At 38.0% G+C, this 27,500-nt stretch overlaps 1 protein-coding gene across 1 annotated transcript in view; it reads left to right on the top strand.

Moving 5' to 3' along the window:
- The first annotated feature begins 3,181 nt into the window (after window positions 1–3,181).
- The window catches only part of stk10 (serine/threonine kinase 10), a 29,346-nt gene continuing 5,027 nt past the window's right edge, over window positions 3,182–27,500 (top strand). Inside the window, exons 1-11 of the mRNA XM_083565500.1 lie at window positions 3,182–3,608; window positions 10,859–11,023; window positions 14,760–14,808; window positions 15,576–15,725; window positions 16,663–16,735; window positions 18,149–18,343; window positions 18,925–19,006; window positions 21,129–21,266; window positions 22,592–23,098; window positions 25,281–25,411; window positions 27,335–27,458. Coding sequence (XP_083421626.1) covers window positions 3,462–3,608; window positions 10,859–11,023; window positions 14,760–14,808; window positions 15,576–15,725; window positions 16,663–16,735; window positions 18,149–18,343; window positions 18,925–19,006; window positions 21,129–21,266; window positions 22,592–23,098; window positions 25,281–25,411; window positions 27,335–27,458 — 1,761 coding nt within the window. The 5' untranslated portion in view covers window positions 3,182–3,461. The remainder of the gene's footprint in view (window positions 3,609–10,858; window positions 11,024–14,759; window positions 14,809–15,575; window positions 15,726–16,662; window positions 16,736–18,148; window positions 18,344–18,924; window positions 19,007–21,128; window positions 21,267–22,591; window positions 23,099–25,280; window positions 25,412–27,334; window positions 27,459–27,500) is intronic.

The raw sequence follows: 27,500 nt of genomic DNA on the forward strand, positions 1-27,500 counted from the left end.
TAAATTCTGCTTTAATTTTTTTATTCTGTTTTTTCTTAAAAAATAAATAAATAAATAAATAGAGATCAGGGGTCTCCAAACTCTTTTCAATCTCGTGCCTGCTGGTCTGTGGAGAAGTTCGGAGTTCAGACCAAAGAACCCGTGAGTTTTTGATGCCATCTAGTGATGATCCTCCACATAAACACACTTTGATCCCTCTCCATCCTACTGTCTTACAGAAGAATCTGAACTTCAAGTGCAAGTGAGTTTCAGATTCTTCACCTGTTACTGTAGAAACATCAGGTTAAAAACCCTGGTGAAGAGCTGGATGGTTAGTCGACAGTCAGGGGGAACCTCTTGGGTGCAGGACAGAGAAGATCCATCATGCAGGTTTTTTTGTAGTAGTGTGAGGAGCAGTAGTCCATTTTCATTCAGCAGCTCCAGGAGGTCCATGGAGAAAGAAAAGCCTTCTGATGCTGCAGAGAAAAGACCTGCTGAGTGACTGAGTGTAGGCATGTGAGGTGAGAAGGACAGGAAGTACCTGAAGTTGCAGATATTCCACATTTCCAGGGAAGTTCTGTTGCTCATCATGCTGAGATCTAAGCAGAGACATTGCTAGAGACTTAAAGCACTTTTGTACGTCGCTCTGTACAAAGACAGAAGAAAATGTGTCGCGTGCCATCAGTTCACAGTGAAATGAAAACTATCAAGAGATCAGGTGTAGTTCGGAGAGCATAAGAGGAGCAAACTCTGAGTCTTGTGGAGATGAGCAGGTGAGATCAGATGCATGTAGGAGTCAGAAGCAAACCATCAAGGTTTGGTTGATCAACAGCATGAAGCTTTCCAGGAATCACCAGGCTGGTGCAGATCTTGGAGGTCCTGGATGAGAGAGAAAGAACTGACTGTATGTTCAAGGATTTTTGTAGGTGGTTATTCATGATGACTTCCTCTGGAAGGAACGATAGCTGTCCAGATGTTAAGGAGTCATTTATAATAGAAGGGATGAAGAACACGAGGTCTTGTTAGATTTATCTGGAGGATTACGGGAAGCTGGACTGCTGCAGAAGATAATCTGCATGATGGCGTCTGTGAAAGAGAGAAAAAGTGGCACATTCAGGACTTCAGGACGTGAAGACAGAAGGAAGATGTGGAGCTTCTAAAACATCATTTATCACATGTTGAGCACGTGGGTTTTTTCATGTCATCACATGTTGCTCACGCGATGTCACGTGTGCGTGTTTACACGTGAACATTTTTCACGTTCTCACGTATTATTATTAAATTGTATGCTTTTTGTGTTTTGGAGGTTAAGAGTTCACACACACACACACACACACACACACACACACACACACACACACACACACACACACACACACACACACACAGTGTTTGATGCTGCATTCCAGCCAGTCTTCGTCATGTTTGTTCAGAAACGGATCTCCTCTCGGAGAATGTTCATGTTAGTTTTGGATCTCGGAGGTGATTGTGATGTTGGTGGTGGTAAACGGAGAAGCTCTGGATGCTCTGGAAGCTCTGAGCTCTGAGAAATGAGAGATAAACGCAGTGAAATTCAGATCACCAGACGTGCAACAACGATGGGAACGCAGTGACGTCATGACGTGTGAAGGTTTTCACATGAAGCTGTACATGAAGTTTACATTTACATTAATGCATTAAATCAATTTTGCAGCTGCTCTTATTTTAATCATTAAGATAAGCAGCTATGGGGTTGAGGGCCATGCTCAGGGGCCCAGAAGTGACAACTTGTTGTGGTTGTGATTTGAACTCGCTTCAGACCCAAAGTCCAATGTTTTGATCATTAAACTGCCACCTCCACATTCTAACCCTTTTATCACGTGTCTTCTGATGTGGGCTTTACACCACTTATTAAATCTCTCATGCAGAAATTACAATTACAGTTTGTTCTTTAAATCTTTATCTTGATGTAAAATTGTGTTATAACATTTAAATTTTTTTTTTAGGAAATAATTCTGTGAAAAACGTGTAGAAATCGCAGAAATGAAAAAGCAAGCTAGTTCCACCTATCTATATTTACTATATCCATATATATAGTCTACATTTAATAGCATATAAATTAATATGATTTTATATTGTATATTTAATATATTTAGTGTCACGCTGTGAATTTTTCTGCTACTATTTAATGAAATAATTATTTTAAAATAATTTTTGTTTTTACATCTGATGACCACAAGGTGGCGACATTGCGCAATATGTTCTCCCTCACAGACACATTTCAGACGAAGTTTCTTCTGGATTTCTGGATTCCTCCATCTTTAGTTTGGTTCTTATTTAAATAGAAAATTAAAGTTCACTTCATTCTCACCAAATATTAACTGTTTGAATGATTAATGATCTGAAAATAGACGCCAAATAAACCGAAAAAATTGAAATCTTCCAAAAACCGTGTAAAATATTCTAAAAGACTTCACACTGCTCGAAGATCTCCAGATGTTCATGATGTTTAGGTTCTGTATCATTATTAGAATTGTATTAATCACATTTTTACAGTTTATAATAAATTGTAAATTTCATTTGAATGTTCTTATTGTTCATTTCGCTGTAATCTTTATTTTATTTATTTACTGTGAGCAGCTGCAACTTTCCCTCTGAGCTTCTGATTTTGCTTCTGATTCTCCATTTATCTCAGAAAACTCATGGTGGACTCCCATCAGATTCACGAGATCGTCACCTGGAATGGTTTGAAGAGTTCACAGAAGTGTTGAGTGCCTGTTGGCTGCTTTTCCTTCACTCTCCCTTTCGCTAAGATCTGATTACACCTGACAGCTCAGCTGAAAGTTTTATTTTTTATATTTTTTATATTCTATTATTTAATATTTCGTAATAAATTTTGAAAATGTTTATTGTAGTAAAATATAGAACTGTAATTTGTCTCTGATGTGATAAATGTAGAAGTGTAGACTGATATGATGCTGTGTGTAACTGGGTTTTGGTTCTGTATCAGTAATATTTATGAATGAATTTGAACTGCAGTGAATAAATATGAGTCATATATTAATAATAATAATAATAAAAGCATGCTTTTTGAGACCGGAGTGTAATAAAACTACAAATCCCAGGCTTTAACTCTGTGTAGAACTACACGGGGCGTGGTTTTCGAGAGAGGGGAGGGGCAGTGGGCTGGGCTTGCGCTTGAGTCTTGGATAGTAAGTTGTAGAGCGCGCGCTTCATTCTCTACAGGTGGGCGCGTGAAGTTGATCAGCGGTCGCGCGCGTCTCGGGATGAGTCCGTTAGCATTTTAGCTCTGCGTGTTAAATTTGCCTCAGGGTTTGTCACGTTTTTCTGACGTTTTATTTATTGTTTTTTAAATCTTTATTTGCGACGATGAAGTTCGCTGTCACTCAGTGGAATATCGGATAAAGCGAGTAGTTTTTTGTGAGTGGAGAGAAATTTCCGAAGTGTCCAGTATTTAAAGACGGAGATTTCAATTCAGCAGCATGTCGTTGTTCGGCAGAATCTTTCGTCTTCCGACTGACAGGAGAAAAGTAAAGCAGTACGAACACGTCCATCGGAACGTGAACCCTGCTGAGGTGTGGGAGATTGTGGGGGAGTTGGGCGATGGAGCCTTCGGGAAAGTTTATAAGGTGAGTTTGGGGTAACATTAACATCAGTGATTTGGGTTAACAGGTAAGAAAAAGTTTTTTTTTTCAACACACACACACACACACACACACACACACACACACACACACACACACACACACACACACCCCATCCAAACCAGATGAACTGCATTGGTGCTGAATCCTGTCACACACAAGCTATGATCGCAATGCGTCTAAGGTGAGCGGTTTCGACAGAAATATCATATCGCGATACTTTTTTACGATACGTCAGATCCAGATCTCCCGATATCTTCAGTGCGCAGTGTATTAAAAATGAGCGTGTGTGCTTTACCCAATGAAGAAAATAAAACACAGTCTGTGTTTAATAATTTTGTAATAAAATAGTCCTCGGTGCAATTACAAAATGGCCTTTTTAATTTTTTTTTTTTTGGACCTGCGTTAGCTTTTTATGTTGTAATTCTATTGAACGTTTATGGAATCCAGTGTTCGAGGTAGAATATTGTTCTGGAACAAGACGTTTCTTCTTCTGTGGTTTCTCTGTAATTTTAGAGAGATGATGAATCCACTGTTTATTGCTGCTAATAAATAACAGGAATTCTTCAGGAGTTCTTCTGATGTTGAAGAAATGGACAAAACTGCTGTGGTGTAAAAGCAAATGAACATTGAGAGACATGATGTTATAGTGAGATGGTCAACTTCAGGATGGAAAGAGTGACATGAGTTTATCACCCCCCCCAGCCCCCCCCCCCCCCCTCGGAAAAGACAGGTTAGAGACTGGTGTGTCGAAGGTAATCAGTGCAGCGGAATGATAAACAAAGGATCTGTTCTTTTTATCTGGTCAGGTGGGTGTGTTTTTTGGGGGGGATATACTGACTCGCCCATCACTAGTAGTCGGACCTGATAAACCGATATAATGCGTCATGATCAGTTTGGATCCCAACACTGAGTCAACACCAGGTCATTAAGTACAGCATGTGATGTGATGGGATCATTTATGGTTTCTTTATACCCTCGCGAATCATAGACGATATGAAACCTATAAAAGAATTCTAAACATTATTAGAGAATTAAAAGTATGTGCGAGAACTTGACATCTAATAAAAGGGGAAAAAAGGAGGGTTTTATAAATGTGACAGTTGGAACATTATTATTATTAATGCAATATTCAGGGTAAAATAACATTCATATCATTTATAATCATTTATATTGAGACCTCGGAGAGTGTCAACATTTAAACATCCACCGTAATAATAAAATATTTTATTGACCATGAGATTATCGTGTCCTGAACTCTCAGGACCTGCTAGTCCTCCAAGATATCATTCATCAGGGACACATTCCACTAACAGAAGTGAAAAACCTCAGATTAGTCTCTCTGTTTAATATTGTGTTTAATATCTGGAGAACTGAATGGATTACTGAACTAAACAACAACAGAGTCCAAAAGAAACCAATTGTGCTGCACTTCATGACCGAACTTCCAGTTTGTTCTAAATAAGTGTTCAACACGCAGAAGTGAAGAGCTTCTTTTTGTGCATAGAAAAAAAAATCTTCTGGTTGCTAAATTATGTTCTAAGTTTAGGAGGCAAAAAAAGTCTCATGGAGATGAGGTTTACCTGAGAAAAGCAGTAAAGTCTTACAGTAACTCAGCATTATTCCAGGCTGGGATCAGTATCAGCACTGGAATGATGTTCAGTTGTAGGGTGTTGGTGTGCATGTGTTTAGAATGCAGTTTATGGTATTGCTCTTGGACCTGTTTAGACCTGATTATAAAATTCTGCACACAAATTCCTGGAATCTTGAGCTGAGATTTGATGAATGTGAGGAAAATCTGAGCTTCCTGACCCATTGTTTGGGATGAAGACTGCCAGCATGTGGGCGTGGCAGCACGTACGCCTGGCAGAATAATGATTGCACGGCCCAGTGTGACGTCTTCAATAAATACCTTTTGCTCAATATTTATTTACTCACCAGTGACTACAACTAATTAAAGTCTAACAGTGAATAGGAGTAAAAAATAAACTCCAAATCAATTCTCATTTATATTGTAATTATTAAAAAGAATTTACGATAAAATGTAATAATTTATCACAATATTGGTATCATCGTCTCAACTTAACCAGATTTTTACGTTGCAGATCATATTTTTTTTAAACAGCTGGATTTGTGCAGAAGACTTTAGCAAATAATATCGTACTGTGTGTGGAGAGAACATGAGAGGTATTTTTTTTCCTAGGTGTAATGATGTTTTGCGTGATAAACTCTCATGTCTCACATGGGTCTATTTTTATTATTTTAAACCAGCAAGTGGAGAAGCAGTGGCCACAAAACACTGCAAAATGAATCATAACCTGTAACACTCGTTTGTGCAGACGTACAGATGTAGCAAAGCCGATTCATACACTGTCATATTTGCACTAAACAATCTTTTTTTCCCCCCAAAACCTATTTTACACATTTAACACTATTTTATTGTTGTTTCTCTCTTACTTCAGTGGAGAAAAGAGGGGAAAAAGTCTCAAATCAGCTTTAAGTAGGGAAAAAAAGCAAAAAGTTTTTAATGGAATTAATTATTTCATCTGCATTTAAGGTGTGTGTGTGTGTGTGTGTGTGTGTGTGTGTATAAGTAAACTGTTGAAAGTACAGTACAGACTGCCATAAAGGGTGAAATCCCATGTTGGTGGAGAAGCAGCTGGGTTAATCAACGTTCCTCAGCCGTGTTGGTGGTTGGTGATAAGACGTAGACACTTTCTGTGGGAGCTGAAGCTGTGGCAGTTGCCTGCAACAGTCTCCTCCTTTAACGTCAGTGATGACGTTTATTATATTTTACTTGCTGCATTCATTATTTTACATTAACAAGTACAGTAATACGAAAATGTTACTGTGAACTTTCGAATAACACATTAAGAACTTCTACTTATAGAAATACGAAGAAGAATTATAAAAATATTCTACACACCTATGAAATTAATACCTGTATTTAAAGAAACTATTTTATTTTTAGTTTATGAACTGAGCTGATCAAAATTATATTCACAGCTGGACTGGTACTCTCCAAGTGGACATGAACTTCAGTTTGTCAGTATAGAAACTGAAAGTGTGACAGTTCCACAGTCTAGTCTGGTGTAGCTGTAAAATGACCACTAACAGGTCTCTACATGTCCCAAATCACCAGCTGGATCATGTTAACACTTCTCTGGGATAACTCTTCACTCCTTTCAGCATTTATCATAGTTTTAAAGTTCATGTTTGCACATTGTCACTTATTTCCTCTCAAGTTTGTTTTGCTTTAAAAAATAAAAAAAAAAAAAAGTTATATTTTTAATCACGTCATCACAAACCAGAATCAGAATTGTCTCTCAGAATCGAGTACACAAATTGGTGATAAAATTAAAACCCATGTTAAAACATCAATTAATTTAAAATTGTTAAATGTCCCCTGAGAACAGTTTGCTCTCTTTTAGGTTCATTTTCCTTTGATGTGTAGAGAAAACAGCTTGCTGACAAATTAGTTTTTATTGCAAACCAGTGATGTATATAAACTGTCTCCATGTTGCTGCACAGAACTGCTGCTCGTTATACACACACACACACACACACACACACACACACACACTACATTTATTCTGCTGTTCATGCTACTTGAGAAGGACACAATCCACAGTAGCATGTTATCTGTGTTGTTGATCAGTGTTTAGTCAGCGTAATGATGTTAGCATGTTGTGGTTACAGATTGTGTACCATACAGGATTGTAGCTCTCAGGGGAAGCAAATGAAACACAATTTTAGTAATTATAGCGGAGTATTGAGAAACCGTGCTATATTTATTCATCTGTAAAGAGTCATTTTCCAGATTTACTATTCAATTCATAATAAATAAACTCTGGAAGTAAAAGACAAATTATTACACTAAATATGATGTACTTACACACCAAATGGATTTGATACGTTTTTACATGTTACTGTCTAGTCAGTTTGAGTGTTCCTGTAATTTTGTGTCATTTATTTTTTGCGAAGGTTGCCAGATTTCAGCAAATGTAAAGTATATGGTGTTTTGGGGATGCTCCTGACCTTATACAGACTTATTTTATAATTAATTTAAACCTGCTGTTTAAAAATCACCCAGCAAATAACTTGAACATAAATATGATTCCTGTATTAACCACAGGCTTCACCTTGTTCTTTGTCTCTTAGGTTTGATCTTAGAGTACTTCCTGTTTTCTTTCCTTTTTTCTTTTAATAACTTTGGGAGTGGCACTTGTATTTGTGCAGATGTTTTTCCTTTGGATTTGCTGTTTAGTCTGAGGGTCATGTACGAGTTTAATTAATGCTGATTAACAAATAAAAATGCAGAAACGCGTAGTTTTTAGATATACTGTATTCTTTCGTTCTAGTTTTATCAAAATAATTTTTAGTAACATGACATTTTTTTACAAAATGTATTTAAAGTAAACCGTTTGTATACTAGTAAAGTTTTTCGCTGTTTTAATAGAAAAAATAAACCATAGCAGTTTTACACCATAGTAAGGAGACTTATGTTAATCTTAATAACATGTGACAGGGTGCAGGGTTTCTCTTCCTGTTAAACACTGCTTGAGAAATTGTTTTATCTTTAATAATGAAACTAAAATTGCTGTGCATGTTGTGTGTGAAGGTGAAATGACCACTCCCATCTCAGTGGAAACGGAAACAAACCTCACGCGGGGCCAATTTCACAATGCTTCCTCCCACTTTCTCCATCATCAGCGAGTCACTGGAGGGTGTAACACACACACACACACACACACACACACACACACACACACACACACACACACACACACAGAGAACTTTATGATTATTATGTGAACTGAGTGCAAGTGATGGGTTTCTGTCTCAACCCGCAGTCTGTGTGAGAAACATTTCAGAATCAGATTGAGATCAGAGACGTTCAGGAAGTGAGTTCCTGAGCTGTGACTCCTCCTTGATTATAAAGATTTTATTTTCCAGCAAAAAAATATCTGCTTCCTCCAGATACAGCTGGAAGATAAGACAGAATCAGGTTATGACGTGCATTGTAATAAATGCTGTGATGTAATAATGCCTATAAAAATAATTTAATTAAAATTAAATCAGAAAAAAATCCCAAGTAAATTTAATAGTTTAAAGATTCTGTACAAACTGTTTTTTTTCATTATAAAATTTACATTTTATTAAAATTACATTTAAAGGGCTTTCAGAGTTAACGTCTGTAAACTGGTCACATGGTGAGACGCTGCAGCCTTCTGTTTCAGGCAGGTGACCTTTTGTCATACAGAAGAATGAGATTCTAATCAGGTTTTTAAGAATTTTTTCTTTCCTTTTTTAGTTCTTGTTCCTCATGTTTGTGATTTGTGTGTGTGTGTGTGTGTGTGTGTGTGTGTGTGTGTGTGTGTGTGTGTGTGTGTGTGTGTGTGTGTGTGTGTGTATATACATACAGAGCTGCTTTAGTGGTAGCTAAATAGTTAAGGCTCTGGGTTACTGATCGGAAGGTTGAGGGTTCAAGCCCTGGTATCTCGCAACTGTTACTCTTGGGCCCCCTGAGCAAAGCTCTTAAGTGTCTGTGTGGTGTAGGAGCGCTGTATCATTGTGGCCCTGCGCTTTGACCCCAGCTTCATAACATCTCTGGTATATGTGAAAAAAATAATTTCACTATACTGTAATGTACATGTGACGAAGCACCTTTAGCGTTTTTGACCTGTTTTCATGGTGCTTAAAGTAAGCAACCAGATATCAACCTGCAATTAAAATGTGGTCTTTTCACTAACACTAACCTCGGGTGGAGCAACACAATCCAAGGGGAAATGCTACCACACCTAAAGAAGTGATCAGCTGGTGATTAGAGTTTGCTCCTCCCACCAAATTATGCTCACTTTATTCTTATAGACATAACTTAAACATTGACTAAGGGTTTTTGTTTGTTTTTTGCTCGGTTTCTTCCATTTGTTTTCAGTTTTATTTCTTTTGTAACTTTTTAATACAGGTCATGTTGAGTTCAGTGACATGGGTGGGGTGTAAAATAACCTAGGCATATCCAAGAGTTCCCCTTTTAGCATTTTCTGTTGCTCCAGCACAATATATAAATAAAACATATCATTTTTTTTCTTTTTTCAATGTAAATCTTAAGTTTATGTGAGTTTGGATTTCTCCCCATATGCTGAAACTCATCTACAAGGTCGTATGGTCCTGGGTTTTGAGAAGTGGAACAAAACCTGAAGAGCCTGAACTATAAAAGTTTCAGTATGACAGATTTATTCCAGCACATGAGGAAGAATCTCGTCGAGCTGGAGCAGTGCACAAACAACAACGAGCAGCCATTATTAAACACTCATGCTGAGAATATAGCATTAGCTTAGGTTTATACTTCAAATAATAGTTAGTACAGCTATTATGACCAGTCTGATTATTTTCAATCTAATTGAGATGATGATGATGATGAAGATGATAATGATAATAATAATAATTAATAATAACGGGTCCTATTTTGGTACATAACCAGTTTTCTGTGCAGATCCTGTAAATGAACAGAATCTTTAGACTTTTTAAAAAGAAATGTATTTTCATATGTACACAGAGTAGGGTTTTATTCATGGCATGTTAATGATTTAAGGCTCCGCCCACCACATATCTCTAAACGACCCAGGGTTCAATATCAGGCTGATATCAGAAAATCAATCAGATATCATATATGTAGTATCTTAAATTCGATTTTTATTTTATTTGTTATATTTAGTTTACATTATATTTATATTTGTATTTACAATATTACAACGTGTATCTAAAAAGGAAAATGTGATATTTTGACAACTTTGGTTCTTTTTATATTTGCCTTTTTTTTAACCAATGTCACAGAATAGAAAAATGATAAATGACTACAACCGAAAAGGTAAAAATGTTCAGACACAGTGTTTGTTTAATCGGTGCATCATTGAATTAAATGATTTTGACAGAGCAATGTTTAACAGACTCCACCCTGGTCATGCAGGTGATCTTTCTGAGTTGTTACAGGCAGTTGATGAGGGTTCATTGTCGAACTGTGTACGTCACTGTCATGATAGTGGTGTGGAGTGACCTCATCATTTATATCGTTATATCGTTTATATCATGGTGCGATAAACAGGAGCTGGGACACACATCTTTAACTTCAAGGTTAAATAATTAAACGCGTCCTTCTGAGTTACAAATACGAGCGCTGATGTGGAAGTGTGGCGTTATTAAATTAAACCTAATGATTTATTTTTTCTGTTCAGGTCCAGAACAAAGAAACCGGTGCCCTGGCTGCTGGCAAAGTGATCGAGACGAAGAGCGAGGAGGAGCTGGAGGATTACATGGTAGAGATTGACATCTTAGCGACATGTAATCACCACTACATCGTCAAACTGCTCGACGCCTTCTACTACGATCAAAAGCTATGGGTGAGATTAGTTTGTGTTTACACTCAGTGTGCAGTATGTTGCTATGACTTTCTTTAAAAAAATACTGACAGCCTTTTCTTCCTTTACAATAAAATAGTAGTTAAAACTGTCATATAATAAATGCCACTGCTGAATCTCTGCCCCTTTCCTCCATCTTGCATTGTACCTTTCTGCTCTCATTCTGTTATCTGATACTCTGACAAACAGCGCTGACACTGGAGACTCCTTCCATAAATATAGAAATTACCTTATAACTGAGCTGTTACCGTAGAAACGTAACGTTATTATCTACTCTTATTGGTGGGTGTGTTTGTAATTTATGGCTCATGTATAAACAGCTGTGTGTGTGTGTGTGTGTGTGTGTGTGTGTGTGTGTGTGTGTGTGTGTGTGTGTGTGTGTGTGTGTTAATAGCTGCAGTATTTCTGATGGTTCTGCTTTTAGTGTGTAAAATCAGTGCTGAGAGGGAACTTTTACTGTACAGAGTTCAATGTCAGGTTTTAAAATTTCACAGCCTGAAAATTTACTTTACTTTAAAATGTATAATTGTTTGTTTTGGAAATGCAGTTTAATTGTAATATTAATGTAATACTTTTCTGAAATCTTATAATTTTTCTATAGTGTTATTATATATGAGTGAATGTTACATACAACACATACATTACAATATAAAAAGTACAACATATATTTTGTTTGTAAATATTTGCTCCCTCCTCATGGTTTTAGTCTCATTTTATTGGTCATAATCACGGTAAGTCCCAGTGCAGCTGCCTGTTCTGTCCTTTTCCTTGCAAAGTTTAAAGAGCAAATTGTGATAGTCTTTCTGGAATTCCTGAGGAAATGAAAGAAGTAAATTCTCTCTCTCTCTCTCTCTCTCTCTCTCTCCCTCCCTGTGTGTTTGTATGAAGTGTAGACAAACAGTAACTGCTCAGTCTTCAGCCTCTCAGTGAATCAATATAAATGTGCAAGTTGTGAGTGTGAAGATGAGGAGGAAGAGGATGATGATGATGATGAGGATTTAATGATTAGTGTGTTAGCATTTTGCTATATTGGTGTAAATAGTTGATGAGGAGAATGTGAATGATGAAGATGCAGCGACTGCAGAGTTATTGTTAGCAATATGCTACAGTGGTGTAAATAAATGAGGATGCTGCTGATGAAGATGCAGTGGTTGGTGTTAGTGTTAGCATTATGCTATAGTGTTGTAAATAAATAATAATATTGTGTAGAGTGTATGAGGATCCATTAGGAGTTTTGATCTGAGGAAAGATGGGTAATAAAATGGTAGAATACTTTTATTGAAAATAATATTTTTCTTTAATATTGTAACTTCTATTTTGTAACTATTTGCGTGTGCTTTTAGTGTCTTACAGCGCTGACAAAACTGTAAAGGACACAGATATGTGCACAAGTGTGCACACACATGCTGTATACTCCTCCCACACACACACACACACACACACACACACACACACACACACACACACACACACACAGCAAGCCCTTAAACACTTGGTTGTTGGAACAACCCCCTGCACTCCAACATTAAAAGCATGTGTGTTTGGGTGTGGATGTGGATCAGCTGAGTGGCTGTAAAAGTATTCGCATGGTTTTATCTTTTTAATGCTCATGTTCAGTGCTGTTTGTATACACGTTTGCTCCATCTGAATTTCTGCTCTTTTTTTTCTTTTTTCTGGGATATAAATATAAAAAATATATATATTGTTAATGTTTTATATTATTATAAAAGAGAACCTTAGTGATGAAGCTTCTGTCATTACAGAGGATAAAATAACATCTGTGTAAAAAAAAAATCATCGTGAGCTTGGTTTTTAATCTAAAGATTCATTGGTGATTAGTTGTTTAGAGGAACATACCTTCTCTCCTGTAAATCACAGTGACTGTAGCCAATTGTCTATGAGCTCATGTATGTAGAAGAGGGCAGTTAAGGATCAACAGTACATGCGTACAAGTACAAGTTTCCCTCCTTTCAGGATTTTATGATTAATTCAGTACTCAGTATTTCCTCTCTCTCTCTCTCGCTCTCTCTCTCTCTCTCTCGCGCTCTCTCTCTCGCTCTCTCTCTCTCTCGCGCGCTCTCTCTCTCTCTCGCGCTCACTCTCTCTCTCGCTCGCTCGCTCTTTTTATGATGTGGGTAAACCCCGTTTGTCAAATTGTCTTGTCTCTTGTTTCCTGTTTGACCAGTTTTTGTTTTGCTTAAAGAAACCTGACATCTTTCTTTCTTTGTGTGAGTGAGTGAGTGAGTGAGATCTAACCGGTCGTACTGCCTTCCTCTGCATGACCTCAGTGTGATGGCATCCATGTCATGCAGAATATTACATGAATCTGAGCAGGAGGGGAAAACGGTGCTTTAATTCACCCCCCCTGTGGCAGAAGGAGTAATAAAATACATTATAGTACATAATACAGTATAATATGTGAGGAATCAGAACAGCTGTTATTCTGGGTTAGGGTTGGGTTCTGGGTTATAATCTTTGTGGAAATGTACTGTACAGATACACGATAGGGCCAAAGGTTTGTGGACACCCAATTGTAAGATATAGTATGTGCTTTTTAACATCCTATTCCACATTTTGCTCCCATTTGCAATTCTAGAACCTGTGTTTTGGTCTCCTAGTTAAAGTGAAGAGAAAATTTCATGCTAATGCATCCACAGATGTTCTGTTCAATTGAGTGCCTTCAAATACATATGGCTGGAAAAGTCAGGTGTTTTCAATACTTTTGTATATACAGTGTGTATTATGATGTACAGTAGCACATCTGATCTAAGTGAAGGGACGTTGCGACGTCATCCTTCAGAGTGTCTGTGGCCTTTATATAAATGGAGCGATGGAAGAAGAGAAGAATGAGAGTTTGTTCTCTTCCTCCGAGTTGTCAGAAAGCTAAATGGACTTATTCATTCTGATCTTCAGAATTCCACCTCCACACTCAGCGGTCTAAATTATTCACTTGGGAATTCTCAGATTGATACGCTGCTTCTGTTTCACTAAAATGTTAGCTAGCTGACAGTTACTATGGAAAACACACACACACACACACACACACACACACACACACACACACACACACACACTGCTTTTATATAAGGTCAGTTTTGAAATGTGTGGAAATCTAAAAACCGATGTTTATCTTTTCGTATCACACTGGAAATATTTGTCTATTGTATTAGGAGTGTGTGCGTGTGTGTGTGTGTGTGTGTGTGTGTGTGTCTCAAAGAGAGACATTTGTGCCAGCAAGGTTCAGGAAATTCATGACCCATAGTTTAGAAATGTTCAGGATCAACGTTCTGGACTGTGATTGGTTAGAAGGTGTTGATTAATTCTTTATAACAGCAGCTCTGATAGTGGTCATTATTCTAATAAATAATGTTTCTATAGTAACAACTTGTTTATAAAGACATGTACAGTGGATTCTCTGTTTATAACAAACCGGTTAGAGAAATACACAATATGAAATGTTTATGAATGGGGCAAAAAAAGAGTGAATTACTGTTTAGATGTCAAATCAATCTTTCACATCTATAAAATAACTATAAACCTATAAAAACCATGACTGGTCTTTTTTTGTAATACATAAAGACTACACTGTGGTGTAATAAAACAATCAGTTCTACTTGTGTTGCATTCCTGATTTCTCTCTCTCTCTCTCTCTCTCTCTCTCTCTCTCTCTCTCTCTCTCTTTCTTTCTCTCTCTCTCTCTCTCTTTCTTTCTGTATAGATCATGATCGAGTTTTGTCCTGGAGGAGCTGTAGATGCCACCATGTTGGGTAAGAATCCCAGACCTCAAAATGACTACTGTAATGTAACAAACTTCTGAAGCTCTCTAGCTTTGCTTTTGTCAGTCTTTACATTAATGTTCAATAAAAAACAAACATAAATCCAAAAGGGGTTTGTGTCTATGATCAGCAGATAAACAAATATTTGTGTGTTTATAGATTTATTTAATGGAGAGCAGGTCCACCTGTAGATGGAGCTCGAATCTATAACCTGTAGATGAAGTATGTTTATTAACATGATCCACATTTAGGTTGTAATAACACATTTATTTGCTATAAGTTTGGCTTGCCGTAACTTTAAATAAACAAAATGGCTTCCAGAACGGTCGGGTTGCATGAATACAGCCTTCAGTCACGCCATCCTGTAAATGCCGTCACACCTGGAAACATGAATAGCAGCTTTTGAGGAACTTTTCTGGCTCAAGTCTCATGTACAGGAATATTGATTTTCCCATACAGACGGTCATTCATGATCTTCAGCATTAGTGGAGAAAGTGATTCATGTCCTGGATTTAATTTTATGCGCTCATGTTTATTTTTTCTTTCTTTGAACAAAAACACTGCCTCTGCTGCTCAGTGTCTGCAGTTAGTCTACAGTCTCATGTACCTTCAGGCAACACCCATGTAGAGAACTTCATGAGCCGTCCTGTTCTCTGAGTTTAATTTCTTCTGCTTATACACTCGCTATGCTCTTAAAATATGTTAAGAAAATCCTCAGACAAAATCATTCTTCTTAGTAATAATTTTTTCTCTCTCAGAGTTGGATCGAGGGCTGACAGAGAAGCAGATCCAGGTGATCTGTAAGCAGATGCTGGAGGCTCTGGTTTATCTGCACAGTATGAAAATCATCCACAGAGACCTGAAGGCAGGGAACATTCTGCTCACCCTGGACGGAGACATCAAACTCGGTACCGACACCAGCATCAATAATAATAATAATAATAATCAGACTATCATTTCTACATCTTAAATTATTTTTTGTTTATATGAATTTGCTCGTTCTGATGCGTAATTGTTACTATGGTAACAGAGATGTGTACATCGCACTGATAATCCACTGCTATTAAACACTAAAACTTGTTCGCTGTATGGAACCTTTCGGATATTAATGAAGTGTTGGAGGAGACTTTTTTAAAATTATGTTTATGGAAGGAGTCCATATTGTGTGTTTAATAAGATTGATTCCTTTTTTTTTATTTTTTTTAAATATTTTTTTTAGAGAGCTTTGTGTGTCTGTTTTGTCTTTATGATTGTTTATAAATTGCTGTGTTGTGAGTGGGATAAAATAATTTCAGGAAAATAACCAACCCACAGTGTAGACGTCCCGTGAGAGGGTCACTGAGATCGTACATTACACATTTTATTATTTTGTCACCGTTTTCACTTCAGGTCCAAATTTCAGCCTAAAGATTAACCGGAGTTCATTGATACGGTTTGAGACACAGCTGTAAGCCCAGAGCGATATGCTTACATCCCGCTGCACTCATTAATGGCTTTCTAAAATGCCAAGCCAAGAAAAGAAGAACAAAACACACTTCTGTTTCGGCTGTCACAAACCAGAACAGAGCAGTGAGCCTAAAGCCTCACACTTGTGTTACACACATCACTGCACTTTAATAACATAATATATAACACATTTAGCTTGTCATAATAGCTTTGTTTAATTGTTATAAAATTGCATGTTTTGTACATAATTTTCATCTAGAAGATTCCTTTAAACCTGTATTTCAAAAAAAATTAAGAAATTAAATTGGATGCAAATATAATTGCTTATATTTATGTAAATTAGTATATACATGACATTATTTTTTTAAATTGTGCATTTCCTTTTTTTTTTTTTTTTAGCTGATTTTGGTGTGTCAGCAAAAAACACCAAAACTCTTCAAAGGAGAGACTCTTTCATCGGGACACCGTACTGGTGAGTAAAAAGTCTGTTAGGACTCGCCTCACTGTGATACTGCAGTCAGGGTTTCTTTTTAGACTCTGCTTGTTGACCTACATGTCCTGTGTGTCAGCTGTCATGTTGTCTGATAGTGAAAGACCTCATGAACTCGTGCTCGCTGCCTGGTCCATGCCACTTCAGCAAAAAAAAAAAAAATTAACATGACATCTATCTATCTATCTATATCTATCTCTATCTATCTATCTATCTATATCTATCTCTATCTATCTATCTATCTATCTATCTATCTATCTATCTATCTATCTATCTATCTATCTATCTATCTATCTATCTATCTATCTATCTATCTATCTATCTATCTATCTATCTATCTATCTATCTATCTATCTATCTAATGCATCCTGCAGGTTCTGCTGGCTAAACATCTCTGAACTTGGAAGTGTTTAAGTTTAATCTGAAGTGAATAAACCAATAGAGCCGACTCAGTGTGTAGAACATCATCATTCTGTGCTTTCAGTTTACTTTTAAATCAGTTACACACCTTGTACTGTTCTCTCTGTAACTCCACACCGTTTATACCTCTGTATCATAAAAAAGGTATAAGAGATAAACACATGACACGTCCTCTGGGTGTATCGCTTTTCTACGAATGATCGCTTCAGTCCAATCACTGATTGACAGACCTTGCGCAAACTGATCTCTGATTCCTGAAGAAAAAAAACTGCAGTGTACCTGTGCAGTGTCAAGTGAGTAAAGAACAGTTAAGGAGAAAAGGATGAGTATGGTATATTATCAGATGAGTGTAGTGAGAGAAAGTGCAGGTAAACAAATTAATGAAGTCATAAGCGTGTAAAAGAATTGTATGATAAGTAATGAGGTGTGACATATTGTGCCATTAAAACTACAGTTAAATAAACAAAAATAATTAGTAGGTCATATTCAGAGATTTAAATCTTATATAATCAACATGTTGCATCAGAACAGCAGGTGAATTTAATTTTTTAAATCTGCCAAAAATATTATATTGTGATCACAATACAACATTGCTAGCACAGTGCCTATTAGCATATGCTAAACGTACGCAGCTAGCATTAATCAGGAAGTATGTCTTCATCTTATGTGAAAATACATAAATGTAGTTTTTAATATTTTTCAGTGTTTCATAGGTTTAATCTGACCTGATTATCATTTTTGGGTCTTTTATATTCTTCTTTTTCATGTCTGTTTTCTTCCTCTTTTTTTGTTTATTTTTTACCTCGTCCTCAACTTCCTTTTTTTTTTTGTTATTATTGACAAATGCTGTATATAAACATTGCAAGTATTAGATAAAGAAAAAGTGTGTGTGTGTGTGTGTGTGTGTGTGTGTGTGTGTGTGTGTGTGTGTGTGTGTGTGTGTGTGTGTGTGTGTGTGTGCCTGTGCGTGATCAGGATGGCTCCCGAGGTTGTGATGTGTGAGACCACAAAGGACGCTCCCTACGATTACAAAGCGGACATCTGGTCTTTGGGAATAACTCTGATCGAGCTGGCTCAGATCGAACCACCACATCACGAACTCAACCCCATGAGAGTCCTGCTGAAGATCGCCAAGTCTGAACCTCCAACACTGGACCAGCCGTCCAAATGGTGAGACCCACAAACCTGTCAACACTGTCTACAAAACCTCGACCTCATTATTATGTAGTTAGCATTAGCAAGGATGGTAATGAGACACGTGCACACATGCATGCACACACACACACACACACACAAACACACACACACACACACACACAAACACACACACCCCACCATGTACCCTGTAGGGTTTAAAGGATTAAATTTGAGGTTGAAAAGAAACTAAACGTAAATGTTTCATGTGACGAAGAGCGAGTTGTAGTGCAACTTACAAACATCTGTTCGTTTTCTCTCTCTCTCTCTCTCTCTCTCTCTCTCTGAGTCTGTTCTTTATTACTTGAGACTCTTGTGAAGAAGATCTTACTCTACTCTGTCTGGTTTGTGTGTGTGCATAAAGATGATACAAATTACTTGTCAAAAATATATCAATAAAAAAGTTTGTTCATAGCACTTTCAGCATTTGTGTAATTTTCCTTATTTCTTCCTTCTTTGATTCCTTCCTTCCTTACTATTGTTTGGTTTAATGTTAGCAATATTAAGTACACATGCTAATGGATATTATCTAGAATGTGCATGTGTGTGTGTTGAAGGTCGAACGACTTTAAGGATTTCCTGAAAAAAGTTCTGGATAAGAACCCAGAGACTCGGCCGTCTGCCTCTCAACTCCTCGAGGTGAGTAAGAGTGTGTTGGTTTTCTCCTTTTACACAGGTGTGTTAAACACATACATACAGTGACTGATACACTCCAGACCCAGCTGACAATTAGGGTAAACTTAAACTGGGTGTCATCAATTCCTGTTTATTTTTTCTGAGGATGGAAGGAATGATGGAAATTTGCATGGGGGACAAAAAAAACAAATAAAAGCAAACACTGGATTGTAGTCGGTTCTCTTCCAGGAACATCTTTCATCAGGTTTAAGTGTGTGTGTGTGTGTGTGTGTGTGTGTGTGTGTGTGTGTGTGTGTGTGTGTGTGTGTGTGTGTGTGTGTGTGTGTGTGTGTGTGTGTGTGTGTGTGTGTGTGTGTGTGTGTGTGTGTGTGTGTGTGTGTGTGTGTCAGTCAAAGTGAAAGCTTCATTTCAGTTTTTTGTTGTGGATGTCACTATGCTCCAGATGTTCTCACACAAGCTTGGGGAGTTTGCAGCTTCAGTTGACAACGGACAAAGCAGTTAGCAGATTCTTTTGTTCGTTCGTTCTTTCTGACCAAACTGAGATATACTTTAAGCATTACTGTGACTGACTCTGTGTAGTGGTGTAATCGATGTAAACATGATCCGCTTGAAATGTGCTATTCTTCATGCTGAACTGTGGCCTCTACGTTAAACCTCTGTATTGCTTATTAGCTACATCAGCCTCATGGGGAACTGAAGAAGTGACCTTCACACAATGGAAAAGAGATAAATAAGTCTTGTTTTGCAAGTAGGTCATGAAGCAGAGTGAGGTTTTTCTCTCCGTCTCGATCAGACACAAGTAGGCGGCTAAAGGAAGTGATCATGTGGTTTCCTCCCTGCACAAAAACACCATGCACCACTACCAAGCAGTTACCTCACACCTAGTTCTGAACTGCTTCTGTTTACAGATTACAGACTTTAATTTGTGTAAAGGAGGATCAATAATCCATTTAAACATTTACATTCACACAAAAAAACGAACAATATATGCAATAAATGTTATTATTTCCCTGATGTCGAGATCCCTGATCCATTTTTATGTATTACTTTTTGTTGTTGGTTGGTTTGGACATGCTTTTAATTTAATTGTTCTTCATTTGCATAAAGGTTCAAATAGAAAATAATCCAGTCAGATGATAAACTCATATAGTTACCAGTCACCTGATCTGCCCTTTTTAATTTTACACGGGTTGTGTGATCAGTAAAAGTGGAATAGAGAAGTGAATTGAAAATGCTGGAGCTGCAGCGAGGGTTCCTGAGGGTCTCATTATGTTCCTGTCTCACATGAGCTTCACCTTCGCCAGCTGGACTCATTCAATTAGCCCGCGTGCAGAAAGGATGAATAATAGATAAACATTATCCCCTCTCTGCTACACTTCTGCTTTCATGTGTGTGCACGCGCATGTGTGTGTGTAACTCTGCCTCCTACCTGTGTACCAACCGAACCTTATTTGTCATCACACCCTGAATTAATTCTGCTGACCCGTACAAATTTCACTCACCGTGTTCTAAACAATTAGATGATGTCCCTACGTGCTCCTCCCATATGCAGTCACCAGTGTTTGTTTACTGCTTATGATCACAATAATACTAACCGCTAAACACACACACGCACGCACGGACACGCACACACACGGACATAAATACACAAACACACTGTGCTATAGTGCTATTTTTGACAATGGTCTCATTCTCGACTTACTAAACACATTTATCTTTATCTGATGTAAAATAAATGTGGAAATTAGGTGGTGGCTGCCTTCATTTATCCCAGTTTATAATTCTGGCCATGAACTGGATCCAACTGCCTGGGAATTGGCTCAGATCTGGCTAAGAAATCTCAAGAAACCAGATTGATACCAGAAAAGGCATTTTGTCTGTGACCATGCTCAGACCTGGCTCAGACCTTTTTCCAGTGACGTGGTTAGGAACTAGCTTGTAACTAATTCGGATCTTTTCATGTTTATGTCCTAACTAAGAACTGACTAGGCCCTAGTTGAGATCTTGCTAACACCAGACTAAGAGCTAGCTGAAACTTGGCATTTGGGAGGAGGCCACCTGTGTAGGCTTCGGTTTTGCTTTGCCTGTGTTCCTGATGTAAACCCTTTTTCTCTCTTTGCCTCAGCACCCCTTTGTGACCTCTGTGAAAACAAATCGTCCTCTGATGGAGCTTGTGGCTGAAGCTAAAGCAGAAGTGATGGAGGAGCTGGAAGAGGACAGCAACGAGGAAGCGGACGAGGACGAGAATCCCGAAATCACAGCTGTGAGTACTTCTGCCTTCCAGTTTCCTTTTACTCGTACAGATTCAGCTTCTGTTCCGCATTCACCATCAGAGAGTGCAGAATTCCCAAAGCAAAAGCACTGACTTGTAACTTTGGCCTGAGACCAAACAAGTGAGGATCAGAGGTCTGTGTTCCAAATTTACTCCCAGGAGGTAAAATGATTGTATTTAATGCCTGAGGGGAATCTGGATCATGAACTGTGGATCTCTGATATTCAAGGGTGAATTGTGTAAGCAATTTCGGCAAATCAGAGATCTCTTACAGACTTACAGACTCATCAGTTCTGATTACAAGGCAGGTCAAGAAGAAGAGTGAAAAACAAGTTATAAAACCAAGAATGTTGTTTTTTGATGATGTATATGAAAATAAATAAATGCCTACACGCTACAGAGTTCTCTCTCTCTCTCTCTCTCTCTCTCTCTCTCTCTCTCTCTCTCTCTCTCTCTCTCTCTCTCTCTCTCTCTCACATTGTATAAAACTTCCTTTAACCTGTTCTGGATGAATTGGTGTATGGCTCGTCCCACCCAACTCTGTATAAAGTGTTATTTTGAATCTGGTTGGCATTTCACTCAGGGATAACCTTGACTTAAAAAAAGACACACAATAACACAATGCCAGCACTTTAGCTCCATTTCTCTCCATAACAAAGTGATGATTAAACTCACTAAACATCATACAATCTACATCTCTGTTTTATAGTCAGATTAATGCAGAGTATCTGAAAGTTAAAGCAGAAAGCAGTGGGAATATGTTGAGCATTTATGTAGGGTTTTATTAATGAATGCAATATTAAGTGTATCCACTTTACTCCTATTGGTGCTGAATTTTTCAGATCGTCTACGTTTGATCCCTGTTAAGAGAGATCCTGATACGGCGGAACCCGCATTGAAGCAACCGAACATTGGTTAAAAAATATCATGTTCGGTTGCTTAAATGCTTGTGTGTGTGTGTGTGTGTGTGTGTGTGTGTGTGTGGATAAGAATCATCTCTTTGATCTAGAGATTTTTTACAGGTGTTGAGGGAAGACGTGGGTGTTTAGGTTTCGGTGAGATGTTTAGCATTCCAAGTAAAATTTGCTAATGACGTTAATTACTTTTTTAAAAGAATATATTAAAACGTTTATTAGTAAAAATGCTTTTGTTTAAATAGTTTCTCTTGTCCCTTTATTCTCCCACTGACCAGTGAGTCTCATTTTGCACATAAATTAAAGTTTCAGAACGAGGACGTTTTACTTCTAAATTAAGTTGGTTTTTAATTTATTATAAAGACCTTATCATAGCTGAAATACTTTCTTTTCTTCCTCCAGCCTCCGGGGAAAGATCCCTCAGAAACGAGTCAGACTAGTTTAGAAGGTGACCACATGCCTCTCCCAGAAAGCCCCACCGACTCCGAGCGGCTGAAGCTGGAGAAAAAGCTCTCAGATGAAGACCGGGACAAACCCTCCAGCTCCGATTCGGGGATTGAGGATGGAAAAAGCACGCCAACGTCAGAGGAAGAAGGAAAAGGGGCAGATTCTCTGGAATACGAGTGCGAGTCACCGTCGTCGCAGCTACCTGTCCTCAAAACATCAGATCCAGAAGAGCATGAGGTGCGAGAGGGCAGAGACGATAACGAGAGAGAGACGTCAAGCCTCCCCCTGGTGGTGCGGAGTGGAAGTGGGCATGATAAACGTGAACTGGATGTGGACATTCTGCCACGTGCTACCGGAGGAATAAACAAACGGTGCTCCGATGCAGGGAGTCATGCATCTGAGAGTCTCGACATCAGCCTGAGCTCCAACGGGACTAGAGACAGCATCGTGTCTGGTGCACAGGTAAGTGTCCGTGGCTGTGTTTATATACACTATATCTTTTTTGTAGTTTTAATATGATCAGTCGTCACTTTTGGGAAAATGATTGGAAGTTCTTGATCACCTTGTACTTGTCTTGAGTGGTGTAAGTCTATATACACTTTAGGGGGCGTGTCTTGCTATTCAGTTGCAGTTTATTACAAGTCATGATATTTTGGTTGTTTTTTGCGGTGTGTCTTCATGCACAATTTTTCTACAGGGAAAAATGGGTAAAGTTGGAAGTGGGTGTCGAGTTTGTGTGAATTTTTGGGGAATGGTTAATTAAAGTTACTCAGAATTCCTGTTTAAAAAGTATTTTTATATTTTATAATTCCTATACTCAAGTTTTTAATGTAAATGTTCTTATGTACATTAACATAACGATCAATTGAATTGAAAATTGTTTTAAATTGTGTAAAAGCTGTTTTGTACCTCAGACTTAATAATAACACTGAGGTGGAGGTATAGCAGGGGTGGAGTGTTGGAATTCTGGAGTAGTGGGTGGAGGTATAGGTCCAGCAATACAGTAGAGCTACTGAGGCAAGGTGTTTGCTCTGAAAATGACCTAACAGAAGAGAGTGTGTGTGTGTGTGTGTGTGTGTGTGTGTGTGTGTGTGTGTGTGTGTGTGTGTGTGTGTGTGTGTGTGTGTGTGTGTGTGTGTGTGCGCACTACACTGCATTGGCTTGCCTCACTGAATCAAGGAATTTCCCTCCTCAGCCTAAATTATGTTAGTTAGATTTACATTTAACGTTCACTAAAATTAGTTAGTTCCAGTTGTCACTTGCGTTATAGCAGCTATAAACACTTGTTCCCTTTCCAGTCCTCATTCCCTCTTAAAAAGTTTATTTAAAAAAAGCAGAAACCGTGAAACTGCAAAAAAAAATTGAAACTTACTGATGCTGACACTGGAGACTCCTTCTGTACATGTTGCATACACGTGTCTCGTTACTGTAAGAAAACTTTACCACATCTACGGTCAGAGCCTCTGTAATAGAAAATGAATCAACACTGTAAACAAACAGCTGTAATGTAACTAAAATGGATTGAGATGTGTGGAGTGCTTTCTCTCTCTCTCTCTCTCTCTCCCTCTCTCTCTCTGTTTATCTGTCTGTCTTTCCATCGTTGTCACCTCAGTGATGGAAGCTACGAGTCTGTAGAAGCAGCTGAATAAACACAACACGTTTCTGTTTAAGTAAAGCCACTGTAAACAAACTGAGAGAGAGACAGAAAGAAAACCAGATAGAAAGAGAGACAGAAAGAGAATAGAAGAGATTAGGGATTTTACAGAGAATAAATCCTTCTGTGGAATATGCCAATAAAAAGAGAAAAAAAGAACAAAGTGTGTGTGGGTTTGTGTGTGAACATTTGTTTGTGGAGACAATCCTGACTCCAAATATCTATACAGTAAGTGAAAAGAATGCAAGACAATAATAGAGCAAAGCTGTGTGTGTGAGTGTGTGAGTGTGTGAGTGTGTGAGTGTGTGAGTGTGTGAGTGTGTGAGTGTGTGAGTGTGTGAGTGTGTGAGTGTGTGAGTGTGTGTGTTATGCAGTTCTCCTGATGCGCTCATTACTGAAGAATACTCTGGAAAGTATGAGTGTATTCCCAGTGAACTGCTCAGTTTAATGAATAGAGTTTCAGTCCAGAAACACACACACACACACACATTAACAATGAACACACACAAAAGGCACAGGCTTTAGCACAATAAGGCATTTGGGAGAAATGAATTGGGAACAAAAAAAGCAAAAGACAGAGATAGACATGAGAGACAGAGTGAGAGAGAAGGTCAGAGTTAGCTGGCATGAGAAACTCTCAGCAGACTGTAAGAGACTGAGACAAGGAGATGTCTTAAAAGAGAGGTGTGTGTGTGTGTGTGTGTATGTGTGTGTATGTGTGTGTATGTGTGTGTATGTGTGTGTATGTGTGGGTGTGCACATATTGTTTAGTTAGATCGACACTTAATAAACATGTAACAAAAGTCACCCACTGATGTTACAACCCCACATTTAGGGGAGAAGACCCAAACATCCAAATGGATTGAGTCTGAATACAGAAATCACCATGGCCAAGGACTTTCCTAATACATAATGTAGAACCGTAGATAAAAAAAGCTGTTTCTCTGCTCATTTGTGCTGTATTATAATTGTCTGCGTGTGTTTCTGCAGGAATCTCGCTTATTCAGACGCACACTAAAACGCACCCGTAAGTTTGTGGTGGACGGCGTAGAGTTGAGCGTCACCACGTCCAAGATCATCGGAGAGGATGAGAAGAAGGATGAGGAGATGAGATTCCTCAGGTGTGTATATGTGCACACACACACACATTTTTAGGGGTTACTCAGAATCTCCACTTATTCTGGAGCAAATTATTGTAAAATAATCTACACACACCTACACCTTTTTATTTCTTATGATTTCCTCTCCTCCTTTCTTTTATTTTGTTCACTTCTGTTGTTTTGTTCTTCTCTTTTATGCATGTTTGCATTCTTCCAATGTTTTATTCTTCAGTACTCTCTCTGTTTATTTTTTCGTGTTTTTACTCTTCTCACCTTGTTTTTATTTTTCCATTTTCTTCCTTTTCTCGTTTTGTATCTTTACTTTTCTGTCTCTACACTGTTCCCTTTCCTTCGTTTTTTTTTTTTCTTTTTATCTTCTTCTTTGTTTACCCCCATTTCCTCTCCCCTACTTGCATCTTCACAACTTACTTCTCTCCTTTTGTCTCTCTCCCCCCCCCCCCCCCCATCTTCTCTTCGTCTCTTTTCTCTTCTCCTCTCTACTAACTCTGAGAGCTCTCAGGGTAAATAATCTTTTTTTAGAATCCTGTTTGACTTCACGTCCTTTAACTGAGACATATTAATGCACAGGGGAGTGTGTGTGTGTGTGTGTGTGTGTGTGTGTGTGTGTGTGTGTGTGTGTGTGTGTGTGTGTGTGTGTGTGTGTGTGTGTGTGTGTGTGTGTGTGTGTGTGTGTAAACAAATGGGTCCTAATGGAATGAAATGCAGAAAGACTGTAGGGTTGAACTACATACCAGTGTTCACCCTGAGCTTAATACTTCTCCTTATGTCATGGATATGAGCTCTTATTTGCCTATTATAAGGTGGGATGGGTTTCATTTCTGCACCAACACTCCCTCAGGTGTCCTGAGATCTCTCTACACATCCACATTGTAGTAGATGTGAAAAAACAAACATTATGATGTTAACTGCAAAAATATGTCGAAACCTGTTTTTTTAAAAAAAAAAATGAAAAGGGATGACTGTATTAAATAGATCACACGTAATAATTAATATCTCTACTTAACATCAAAGGCTTTTTTTCTAACAAATACATGTCAATCATTTTGCCAAGAAAAAGTGTAATATTTAACACCCTTAATATATGTTAAATATCATTAGAAATAAAAGCTAATTGTTATCCAGTTAAATCTTTTTTTTTTTAAACAATTGTGTTAAAAGCACTAAAACTGAATGATTTTATAAAATCAGAACGTTTTTAACACAGGAGAGTGAGATTTATTAAATAAAAAATTTTTAAAAATGCAAATGTCAGTAAGAACTCACACACACACACACACTAGCATTTTTTATATTCTTATTGCTAATTTTCCTGCTGAAAGAATTTGTTTCTCTGATTAAAAACTTTATCTGACATGTAACTGACATTACTGCCATCTAGTGGTGACACTGCCATAACCTTTTCACTTTCCGTTTTTTTTTATTTTCAAATCATTTTCTTTGTTTGGTTTTCACCTTTTCTGTTCCCCACTTTCTCTTTTTGTGTATCTTTTCATCTTCTCTTTTTGTTTCTCACCACTTCTTTGACGCTTGTCACAATATTTTTTACAGTGTGTGCTTCTCACACATGGTTTCAAACCATCTTGCATCATTTTTCTCATCGTATATAGATTTTCTTCTTTTCTCCTCTTTTTTCTCTTTTCACTTCCACTCTCTTCTTTCCCTTTTATTCTCTATTCCTCTCATACTTTCTCTCCCCTCTTCTCTTTTTTCCATGTTCCCTTTTTTCCCCTGCTCTGTTTATTTATGTTTACTTTTCTGCTCTGTGTATTATTTTTATCTTCTCCTCCGTGCTCTGTGTGGGAATCAGTTTATTCTCCTGAACTGTTTCAGACATTTCAGTGTGGAATGAGTGAATCATTAGTGATGATGCAGAGGATAGAGCAATGATGGTGTGTATGTGTGTGTGTGTGTGTGTGTGTATAGGCGACAGGAGCTGAGAGAGCTACGTCTACTCCAGAAAGAGCAACAGCGTGCTCTGTCTACCCTCAATGCCAAATTGGAGACTCAGAAAGAGATTATGCAGAGACGCGTCGACCAGGAGCTGAATGTGAGAAACCACACACACACACACACACACACACACACACAC

This window comes from Silurus aristotelis (assembly GCF_946808225.1).
Source record: "Silurus aristotelis genome assembly, chromosome: 16".
Classification (NCBI taxonomy): Eukaryota; Metazoa; Chordata; class Actinopteri; order Siluriformes; family Siluridae; genus Silurus; species Silurus aristotelis.